We start from the raw sequence: 12,267 nt of genomic DNA on the forward strand, positions 1-12,267 counted from the left end.
AGAGAGAGAGAGAGAGAGAGATGCTTGATTAATTCTCTCTCTCTCTGCTAGCCACGAAGAAGTATTGAGAAGGATGTGGGGCCGTAGTATTGTCTAATTCTGCCACTGAACTACGGGATATTGGTCTAAAGTGAATCAACTCTCTCTCTCTCTCTCTCTGGGCTGAATAGACTATGGCTTAATCCCACGCAGAGCGAACCCACGAATTGAGGAAACAGCCTACTCTCTCTCTATCTCTCTCTCTCTCTCTACCTACCTACCTACCTACTTATCAATCTATCTATCCATCTACCAATCTATCTATCAATCACAGCTTCAGAGAACTGCGTTAATCCAAACAGTATTTACCCATTTAATTGTGAAAATAGCTTAACGTAATCTCTCTCTCTCTCTCTCTCTCTCTCTCTCTCTCAACAAATATTCCCTTTAATACAATTCAAGTACTCAGTAACTTCAAAGACAAAAATCTGCTTAATATTTCACCTCTTCTACTTCTCACTTTCCTCTACTGGCTAATATTCCTAAGCTGAGGGAGGCTTGGTATGTTTCTCTGCATAATATTTTACCTCTTCAATCTCTCACTTCCTATGCTGGGTTAGGAGAAGGAGGAGGAGGAGGAGGAGGAGGAGGAAGAGGAGGAGGAGGAAGAGGAGGACATGAAGAAAGACGAAGGCAGGAAGAAGGACGAAGGCAAGGAGAAGGAGGTGGAGGAGCAGAAGGAGGAGAGAGAGGTGAAGAAAGAGGAAGAGAGGAGGAGAAGGAAGAAGGAGGAAGGGGATGAACAGGAAAGAAGAAGGGGGAAGAGAAAGAGGAGGTGGAGGAGTAAGTGTAAGTGGAACATGAGGACGATGAGGAAGAGGAAGAGGAGTAGGAATAAGAGGTAGTGGTGGTGGTTTTGGTGGTGGTGGTGGTGGTGGTGGTGGTGTTGGTGGTGGAGGAGGAGGAGGAGGAGGAGGAGGAGGAGGAGAAGATGGCAGAGGAGGTGGTGAAGAAATGGAGATTATGAATTATAATAATAATATGAATACGAACACTAATACGAATAACAACAATAATAATGATAATAACAATAGTATAATAATAATAATAATAATAATAATAATAATAATAATAACAATAATAATAATAATAATAATAATAATAATAAAACGAAAGAGAGGATAAGGAGGAGGAGGAGGACGTGGAGGAGAAGGAGAAAGGGGAAGAGGAGGAGAAATAGAAGAAGAGTAGGAGGATTAGGATTAGCAGGAACGCTAGCAGCAGCAGCAGCAGCAGGACAAGGGGGAGCAGAAGGAGGAAGAACAGACAGATGAGTGGGAAGATGAGGAGGAAAAAGAAGGGGGGAAAGTGGAGGAGGAGGAAAAAGAGGAGGAAAAGTGGAGGAGGAGGAAAAAGAGGAGGAGGAGGAAAAAGTGGAGGAGGAGGAAAAAGTGGAGGAGGAGGAAAAAGAGGAGGAAAAGTGGAGGAGGAGGAAAAAGAGGAGGAAAAGTGGAGGAGGAGGAAAAAGAGGAGGAAAAGTGGAGGAGGAGGAGGAGGAAAAAGAGGAGGAGGAGGAGGAGGAAAAAGAGAAGGAGGAGGAGGAGGAGGAAACAGGAGGAAAAAGTGTAGCAGGAGGAAAAAGAGGAGGAGGAGGAGGAGAGGAAGTAATAGTAGTAGTAGTAGTAGTTGTTGCAGCTGTTGTTGTTGTGTTGGTGTAGGAGGAGGAGGAGGGAAAAAATGTATGACAACTATATGAATAATAATAACAATAATAACAGTAATAATAATAACAGTAGTAATAATAATAATAGTAATAATAATAATAAGAAGAAGAAGAAGAAGACAAAAGGACGAGCAGTAAAAAAATAACCAAAAAAAAATAAAAATAAAACGAAAAAATAAGAAAAAATAAACGCAATAACCGACAAATACTTTCAACATGTAACACGCACATACACGACTGCCCGTACACATACACACACACACACACACACACACACACACACACACAGGTAATCTGCTAGTTTACAAGGGGCCGCTCGTTGCCCCCTATTACGTCACTAACTACCCATTTCCCCACTTCCTCCTAAACAACATCGCATCTCAATATGAAAATGATAAAAAACGATAAAAATAACATGGAAGATAAAATAAACCCAATAAATGTATAAATAAATAACATGGAAGATAAACCCATAAAATTAAAAACTGAGAATATAAACCTGGGAGCGATTGTCACGTGACCATACCTGAACGAAGTGTGGGGTTGGAGTCGTGCGCTGTCCCGTCTCTCCCAAAATGGTCGTCAATTTTCACTAATTTTCACACTTTCACACTCTCACTAGCTCACTTTTTTCTCTACCCCGTGTTCTGTGGAGATGTCTTTTGCTCGTTCTGTATATCTTAGCGCTGGGTAGTGTTTTTTGGGCACGCTGTTACGAGGAGTCTTACCGCATCGCATCCTGGCGTCACCGTAACTTTGTCTTTCCCTCCCCGTCACTGTTTCCGTAAAATTCACTCTTTCACACACTCACTGGCGCCATTTCCATGCCAATTCCGTATTCTCTAGTTCTGTTCCTTGTCCATTCTGTAGTTTGTAGGTCAGGGTAATGTTTTTCGGACGCACTATTATCGAGAATTCGAAGATGACGCCTTGCGGTAGTTCACACAACCACTGTCACCTGCGCATCACCTGCACACTTCACTCCTCTCACAAGCCATTTTCTTTATCAGCTCCGCGTTCTGAAGTTCCAATATCAGTTCTGCAGTTCATTTTCTTTATAATTCCGTCTTTGGTAGTTCGGGGTAGCGGTTTCTGAGAGCGTAATTGGAGGAAATCACACGGCGACGACGCACAACACCTTGCACCTCGCGCGACAGGTAACTCAAGTGACGCTTACTTACCTACGGGGTCCACATATCAAAATCAGGGAAACCGGGGCAGCCTAGTCAACAGAGGGGCGATAATAAAACTCGTACGCTATTTATAGATAACGAATAGTTAAAAAAAATACATCTAGTGCATCGTAAAGTCAATAAATTTTAAATCGTTTCATCACACACTCAAAATTATGTTTTTTGACAGGAGAGAATAACACAAATCGAGAGTTTCGGGCGTTGACTCTGAGGGTACCCATAAACAAACATTAAAAAAATATATTGAATATTTGCGTTTATATGTGGTTTTATATATGTGTGCGTGAATGTAAAAATTTGATGAGTTGAATTTTAAATAGATTTCATTCTTACGTGCAGGTTTTAAGAATTTTTGATCAGATAAAGGAATTTTTGGAGACTGCGATGCCTTGCTGTGAGACGCTGATGCTGACGACGTTTGAATCTCGCACTTGGAGCTTACGTAACATACCCTCTCGGCGATTTAATTCACCACGGACGCCTCAATATCCTTTTTTCTACTATCGAACCAACTTATTACATTACAAGGATTATTGAAAAATTACGTAAGGGAGGATATTAAGGATCAATATGCAAAATAATTCGGCATAGTAGAGTTATGACGAAATCTCCGGGACGCTGTTTATACCTTGTCACCTGGCCATCTCTCACTCCCTTTTAGATCCCGTAGCACCATTCCACCAGCGATTTACTCTGCACCTGGACCCGTAATACCCTCGTAGATATTATTGAAGCAAACTATAGTGATAATTAGGATGATTTAGATAACATACAAGATAATATTAAGATGTGATAATGAAAAATAAGTCACTTACGATAATGTCACACGATCGGTTGTTCAGGTAAATTTTCCCTAACAGTATGATCCTAGGCGACTAAATCGAGGTTGTTAGTTTATTTTTTTCATCTGACGGAACTGTCCTACTCCCAAAATTGTAATAATATGTGGTTCTGCATTAATGAGGCTTAGTAATGGGGTAGCAATGAGTCTCCTTGGGTACTAGTCAAATCCACCCTCCACTCTGACTACACTTGGCCATCAACTGAACTGAAAAAGGGTTAGGGATCTTTGGTTAGAGTAGTGGTAGTTGTAGTAATTGTTGTTGTTGTGGTAGTAGTAGCAGTTGCGTAGTAGTAGTAGTAGTAGAAATAGAAGTAGTAGTAATAGAAGTAGTAGTTATTCTTGTAATTGTAGTAGCAGTAGTAGTAGTGGTGGTGGTGGAAGTAGCTGTAGTAGTAGTAGCTGTAGTAACAGTAGTTATTAGTAGTAGCCGTGGTGGTGCTGGTCGTGATGGTAGTAGTAGTAGTAGTAGTAGCAGCAGTAGTAGTCGTGGTGGTGGTTGTGGTGGTGGTAGTAGTAGTAGTATTAGTAGTAGTGCTGGTGTGTGTGTGTGTGTGTGTGTGTGTGTGTGTGTGTGTGTGTGTGTGTGTGATAAACAGGAAGACAAATAGATAAACATACAGAGACAGATAGATGCATAGAAACACAGATTGACAGACTGACAGAAAGGGAGACGGAAAAGCAGAGACCGTCAGTGTGTATATTATTGTTGTTGTTGTTCACCTATAGTAACCCAATTTAACCCCAATTTAACCCCAATTTACCCTATTTTAACCCCTATTTCTCTTTTTTTTCCCAGTATGGCATTTGACTCCGACGAATTTAAAGATCAGCAAAGAAAGATGAATTCCCAACATGACCACAATCCTAGACCTATTTCGACCTATTCCAACTCCAATTATACCTCAATTTACCCTATTATAACCCCTATTTCTCTTTTTTTTCCCAGTATGGCATTTGACTCCAACGAATTTAAAGATCAGCAGAGAAAGATGAATGCCCAACACGACCACAATCCTAGACCCATTTCGACCTATTCCAAGTCTAATTTTGCCCCAAGTTACCCCATTATAATCCCTATTTCTCCATCTTTTTCCCCCAGTATGGCAGTTGGCCCCGACGGATTAACACATCAGCAAAGAAAGATGAATTCCCAACTGAAGTGCGACAATTTCATGCGTCAGTTCCGAGACGATGAGTCGAGAGAACTGAAGAAGCTGACCGCCAACCAGTTCATGGAGGTGTGGAGTCATTATGATGCCGATGGTGAGTGCTTTATCTATTTTATCTATCTATCTATCTATCTGTCTGTCTATCTATCTATCTATCCATCTTACATTATGGATCTTAGGCAGAACTCAAGTTGGGGAGGGTGATGGTGGCGATGGTGGGCCCTCCTAGGTGATTGTTTTTTTTAGCTATCTATCTATCTATCTATTTATCTGTCTGTCTGTCTTTCTATCTATCTGTCTTGCGCTAGAAGGTGTGGATCTTAGGTGGGAGTCAAGTTAGGGATGGTAATGATGATGGTAGTGGTGGAGGTGATGATGATGATGAGGAGGGTGGTGGTGGTGGTGGTGGTGGTGGTGGTGGTGGTGATGATAGGTTTATGTAGGATAATTACTAAGAAGTCAATCAGTGTGTGTGTGTGTGTGTGTGTGTGTGTGTGTGTGTGTGTGTGTGTGTGTGTGTGTGTGTGTGTGTGTGTGTGTGTGTGAAGTACCGCAAGTGTGCATGAAATTACTGACCCCTGATAATGTGCGTGTGAAGTTGAGTGATGGTTTGCACACCTGCGTTTGTGAGTGTGTAGTAATTAATTGTGTGCTTGAGTTGTTATTATTGCTGAGTAACTCCTGTCTGTTTGGCGGAGCAGACCCATCAATTCCAGGCAAGTAACTGTAGTAATTAATTGTGTACATGAGTTGTTATTATTGTTGAGTAACTCCTGTCTGTTTGGCCGAGCAGACCCGTCAATTGCAGATAAGTAACCGATCCTGCAGGGTCATCCCACGCAGTAAACTGATATTCACTTGCGGAAGAGTGCGTAAGATTGTTCCCCAATGGACGCTGCATTTGCGTCTCCACTCAGTTAACGGAGGCACTACAGTAGGCTACACATCACCTCGTTATCTATATGGTTACAGGACACCCTTAGGCTTGTCACTCAGTGTAGAACCACCTGAAATGGATGAAGTGGAAGGAAGAGTTGTAAGAGTGATATGAAGGATGCAGGATATGGGAAGCGAGGAGGACAGACACAGAAAAATAATGATAAAGGTGAAGGAAGAAGGAGGCAGCACTACATCGAGTGAGTGGATGATGGTCGCCACCACCATGTACACCTGCGTAGTCTAGGCAAATGTGCAGTGAATTATTGTACAAGTGAATATGTAGTTACGATGTAAATATGTAACTGCGAATATGTGAGTGTGCTGTGGAGAACAGATGAACATTGAGTGTGTGTGTGTGTGTGTGTGTGTGTGTGTGTGTGTGAGAGAGAGAGAGAGAGAGAACAAAGACCTTGAGATAAAACTGAGGGCAGAGGGGACTGGCTGACTAATGGCATTTGTTAAGCTTACACACACACACACACACACACACACACACACACACACACACACACACACACACACACACACACACACACACACACACACACACACATACATACATACATACATACACACACACATTCATACATACACACATGCATCATCAATCAAAATTCCATCCAAACTTTAAACACACACACACACACACACACACACACACACACACACACACACACACACACACACACACACACACACACACACACACACTCAACACACACACACACACACACACACACACACACACACACACACACACACACACACACACACTCTCTCTCTCTCTCTCTCTCTCTTTCCATCCCTATGGCTTGACAAGGGGGTACATTAGCATATAGAAAGGTTCCCAGGCTTTGCTCTTCTTCGTGATTAGGACTTGCTAATGCTTCGCCCCTAGCTCTTAAGAAACCGCAACACCTGTTCCTTAGCGATTTGTTTTATTTTCACCTTAATATATAAATTTTAGCCATCTAAGAGTGAGACATAAGAGCCTGAGAGTGTCAGTACTGGAACACTTTGCCCTTTCACGGTGAGGGTAACTCTATTCCTCTCTTCTAAGCTAAACCAGACGATTTTATTAAGCTGAGAGGGTGTTATATGAGGAGGAGGAGGAGGAGGAGAATGGGACAAGGAAGAGGGAGGAGGAAAGATGAGGATGAGGAGGATGGTGATGAGGAGGAGGAGGATTACACAGGATTACACAGGAAAGCAAACAGCAACAGACCTTATGGTCCTTTTGAGGCTGCTTGTTACAGAGAAAACTATGACTACAAGATCTAACTCTACATGCTGAAGGATAAGGATAGTAAAGCAAGAAGGCTCCCCCCACCACCAAACCCTCCAGGAAAAAGTGAGAAAAACCACCATGCAGCATGGAAAAACTGACATGGAAATTTTATAGGAAACACTGGAAAGGAAAAGTCACATTCTATAATACTTTGTCTATAAGCTACCCGATTGAGTACTCTGAAAGAGGAAGTAAACAAATAAAATAATAGTTGCGGCATGACATTATAAACCGGTACACTGAGTTAATGGGAAGTCTGTGGACATAACGTGGAAGCTACACACTGCACAGTGTGGATGTTTAGGGATGATGCGGTAGCCTTGCCTGGCGCTTTTAAGGTAGGCAGCAATCAGGCCCTAGCTCCGTTCGCTCCACTGAGACAAGGAACTCTCCCATGTGGGACAAGTACACAAGTTTCATCCTGAAGCAGTGACCCCTGGTACATTAAAAAAAATCCCGATGGTGGTCACTTGACTAACAGGGACCCTCAGTGATCCACAGCCCATCACAGGTCGAAAGTAAGAGTAGTGACCGTTAACTCAGGGTTATCTGTGCAGATCCTAATCTGGGCTTATATTGCTTTCTTTGCATTGGGGAGATTGAAAAATATATAAGACGGGTGTCTTAGATAAAAGGGGACTGCACAGTGCACAGTGTGGATGTGCAATGCACAGAGTGGATGTTTAGGGGTGGTGCGGCAGCCTTGCCTGGCGCTTTTTAGGTAGGCAGCAGTCAGTCAAGCCCTAGCTCCGTTCACTCCACTGAGACAAGGAACTCTCCCATTTGGGACAAGTACACAAGTTTCATCCTGAAGCAGTGATCCCTGGTACATTAAAAAAAATCCCAATGGTGGTCACTTGACTAACAGGGACCCTCAGTGATCCACAGCCCATTACAGGTCGAAAGTAAGAGTGGTGACCGTTAACTCGGGGGTATCTGTGCAGATCCTAATCTGTGCTTACTGTATATTACCTCATTTGCTTTGGGTAAATCGAAAAACGTATAATGACGTGACGTGACGTTATGTTAAGTTTACGGGGTGTCCTGTAGACACGAGGGGACTGCTCAGTGTGGATGTTTAGGCGTGGTGCGGCAGCCTTGCCTGGCGCTTTTAAGGTAGGCAGCAGTCAATCAGGCCCTAGCTCCGTTTACTCCACTGAGACAAGGAACTCTCCCATATGGGACAAGTACACAAGTTTCATCCTGAAGCAGTGACCCCTGGTACATTAAAAAAATCCCGATGGTGGTCGCTTGACTAACAGGGACCCTCAGTGATCCACAGCCCATCACAGGTGAAAGTAAGAGTAGTGACCGTTAACTCAGGGTTATCTGTGCAGATCCTAATCTGTTCCTATATTGTTTTGTTTGCACTGACTAATTGAAAAATGTATAATAACATGACGCAAAACTATGTACGGGTACGTTGTTTATGGGGTGTCTTGTACACAAAAGGGGCATGAACTTACACGTACCGTAGCCATTAAAGCAAGTTATTCGGACAGAAAAAGAGTCAGCTGAGGATTCTCGTGCAAATACTTGTCTAATTTGTTTTTGAAAATTTCAATTGAGATACTGTTCACGGTATCTGAGTGTAATTTGTTCCAGATATTTACAACTCTGTTAAAGAAGTATTTTGCTTCGTGGGATTGGAATCGCTTTCCCATAATTTTGCAGCCATTACTTCTGGTTTGACTCGACCGGTCTATATCAAAATATTTATTCATTTTTAAGTTGTCATATCCCTTCATGAGTTTGAAAACTTCAGTAAGGTCCTCTCTTAACCTGCGCTTCGTTAGGCTAAATAATTTAAGTTCCTCAAGGCGTTCCTCATATGGTTTGTTTCTAAGTCGTGGTATCATTTTTGTGATTCTTCGCTGAATTTTCTCTAATTTTTCAATGTCCTTTCTGTAATAAGGAGACCAGAATTGCACACAATACTCACGATGGGGGCGCTCTAGTGAGTTGTACAAGGCAAGTATGACTTTTTCCGATTTAAACTCGAAAGTTCTTCCAATAAAACCCACCAGCTTGTTTGCAATTTTAACTGCCTCGGTGCACTGCTTACTTGGTTTTAGGTCATTTGATATTATCACACCAAGATCCTTTTCACTGTCTGTACTTGATAACTGAATATTGTTCATTTTGTAATTTGCATGGACATTGTTACTTCCAATATGAAGTACTTTACATTTTTCTGTGTTGAATTTCATTTGCCATTTTTCTGCCCAGCTTGCTAAAGTATTAAGGTCATTTTGTAACTGCTGCCACTGTAATTTTGAAGTTACTTTACTGGTTATTTTAGTATCATCTGCAAATTTGGATACTTTACAATTTAGACCCTCATCAATGTCATTTATATAGATAATAAAAAGTATCGGTCCAAGTACTGAGCCTTGGGGAACGCCGCTGATCACATTACGCCATTTGAATTCCTTTCCGTTTATCACAACTCGCTGTTTTCGGTCTGAAAGCCAGTCTTGTAACCATTTCTGTGTATTTCCTTTTATTCCATGTGCTTCTATTTTACTCATGAGACGCTTGTGAGGGACAGTGTCAAAGGAGGGGGAGGAGGAGAAGGAGGATGGGGGTTAGATGATAGTGTCCCAGGATGCATAGAAGAGTGACCGATAGATAGATAGATAGACAGACAGATAGATAGATAAACCGATAGATAGATAGATAGATAATAACTCTTTCTCTCTCCCAGGTAACGGGTACATAGAGGGGTCGGAGCTGGATGGGTTTCTGAAGGAATTTGTGTCTTCAGTCAACGCAAATGATGCCGCACCTGACGTGAGTATTATCTATCTACCTGTCTATCTATCTGTCTATCTATTTGTCTGTCTGTCTATCTACCTGTCTATCTGTCTATCTATTTGTCTGTCTGTCTCTCTGTCCACCTGTTTGTTTGTCTGTCTATCAGTTTTTTTGTCTGTCTGTCTATTTGTGTCTACATATTTTTTCTATCTATGTCTGTCTGTATATCTATCTATCTGTCTATCTATCTGTCTATCTATCTATCTGTCCGTCTATTTGTTTATCCATTTATGTATAGGTATTTACATCCATTTATTATTTTCAAGTTATTTTTTCTCTCTCTCTCTCTCTCTCTCTCTCTCTCTCTCTCTGTCTCTCTCTCTCTCTCTCTCTCTCTCTCTATCAGTCTATCTATCTCTCTATCTATAGTCAACTGTGCTGCGTGCCCGCCGTAATGGGGAAGGAATGTAAGAAGAGAGGTCAGAAGAACAGTGGCTGTGATGAGAGAGAGAGAGAGAGAGAGAGAGAGAGAGAGAGAGAGAGAGAGAGAGAGAGAAAAAAAAACTATATAAAAAAAAAAGAGCAAAAATAAGTGAAAAAATAAATATATAAATAAAGAAAATGAAAATGGTGAAATGAGAGAGAGAGAGAGAGAGAGAAATGAGGGAGAAAAATGAGAGAGAGAAATGGACTGTATGAAGCCAAATGGCGAAGAAGATGAGGGGGAAATGATGGATATTAGGGCCAAATGAGCCAGAGAGAGAGAGAGAGAGAGAGAGAGAGAGAGAGAATTTCTTTGTCCCCAGAGATCTCCATGTATCAGGGGGTCATTTTACGGTCCAGTACAGACTACAGCCTCTCTCTCTCTCTCTCTCTCTCTCTCTCTCTCTCTCTCTCTCTCTCTCTCTCTCTCTCTCTCTCTCCTAATTCTCATTTTTTACATCCTCTGTTCTCCTTACCTCTTTTTATACTACTTTCTCTCTCTCCTCTCTCTTATTCCAGGGATTTAGTCCAGTGATCTGACCTTCTCCAACCCCATTGTGTTTCTCCTCTGATGCATGTCTCAGCGGGGACCACGGAGAGGGGAGAATGTAAGAGAGAGAGAGAGAGAGAGAGAGAGAGAGAGAGAGAGGGGGGGGAGAAAGGAAAAAAATAATTAAAATTCTGTTGATTATGATGCAAAACTTTCCATCCAACTTAAACATAATATATAAAACTTCGATATGTAATTCACCTCGCTGATATTATTGTTACTGTTTGCTATAGTTCCTTCCCCTTAACTTGGCCCAAATTTTCGTCCCTTTGCAGCTTATTTTAGGTAGTTGAGAGGCGAAAAAAACAGACAGAAAAGAATGCTACGGCTGCACATCCTTTCCATAGCATTTCCTCGTTGTAACTTTGTACACGATGGAGGGATGGCAATTTTAGGCCAAGTTGAAGTGAAAAGAGTATAGTATTACTGTTAACTAATATGTGTTCTCTCCTTTTCCCTTCAGTCTGTGTCCGATGCGATGTTGGCGGAGTTGAAGCAGTGTTTTATGGAGGCCTATGACGATAACCAGGATGGCAAGATTGAAATTAGAGAGGTGAGTGACAGAGGGAGGGGTGGTGCAGGGTGGGGTGGAGGTTGGGGCTTTGAATATCCCACGTGTGGTTGATAGGCACTAAACTAACCCTGCTTTAGGTGAAGGAGGGAAGGGAAGGGGCAGGGGGGAAGGGGAAGGAGGGAAGGGGGAATGGGGGAGGGAAAGGGGAAGAGGGAAGGGGGAGGGGAGGAGGAGAGCAGAGATGTAGTGCTGGGGTGTTGAAGGAAGAGATCAGAGTGTAAAGGCGTGACCTACTAATCGTCTGATCTCGCGAAGACAGAGGCTGAGATGGTCTGTTGGTGACACGACAGAGTACACACAGGATAAACACAGCTGAGGACTGAGCAATATAGAACAGGAGAGCAATAATTAATCAAGAACCAAGCGTCCACTACACAGGTATAGAACGTGTCCGGGCGAGCGATATATTTCTGACCCTTCTCCGCTACTTTTGGCTTTCTTTTAATTTTCTTTCCCTTTTTCTTTAAGCGGGGGCATGAGTGGGAATGGCTGGCATCACTGGAACTCAATTTTCAAGACAATTTCAGAGTGGTATGACGCCACTAGTCCAATAAATGAGAAGAAAGTTTGGGTCCTCTTTATTCACGGAAATTTTACAAGCCCGGGGCAAGAATTTTCACACCAAAAAATTTCCTGAAGTATTGTGTTCTCTCTTCACTCAAGCCATAAGGAATGTATGAGGGAAATGGAAATTGTCTGACACGGAATATATTGCTCTTGTATCTCTATTGTATGTATATTGAATGCTAACAGCGTCCCTTTGATATC

At 42.2% G+C, this 12,267-nt stretch overlaps 1 protein-coding gene across 1 annotated transcript in view; it reads left to right on the plus strand.

The window, feature by feature from the left end:
* Cbp53E (Calbindin 53E) overlaps positions 1–12,267 on the plus strand; it is a 269,482-nt gene that overhangs the window by 220,686 nt on the left and 36,529 nt on the right. The window contains exons 3-5 of the mRNA XM_080279909.1: positions 4,839–5,002; positions 9,843–9,928; positions 11,389–11,478. Coding sequence (XP_080136035.1) covers positions 4,840–5,002; positions 9,843–9,928; positions 11,389–11,478 — 339 coding nt within the window. The 5' untranslated portion in view covers position 4,839. The remainder of the gene's footprint in view (positions 1–4,838; positions 5,003–9,842; positions 9,929–11,388; positions 11,479–12,267) is intronic.

Source organism: Coenobita brevimanus, chromosome 81, assembly GCF_032717465.1.
Source record: "Coenobita brevimanus isolate Jiangsu-jjx chromosome 81, ASM3271746v2, whole genome shotgun sequence".
NCBI classification, from domain to species: Eukaryota; Metazoa; Arthropoda; class Malacostraca; order Decapoda; family Coenobitidae; genus Coenobita; species Coenobita brevimanus.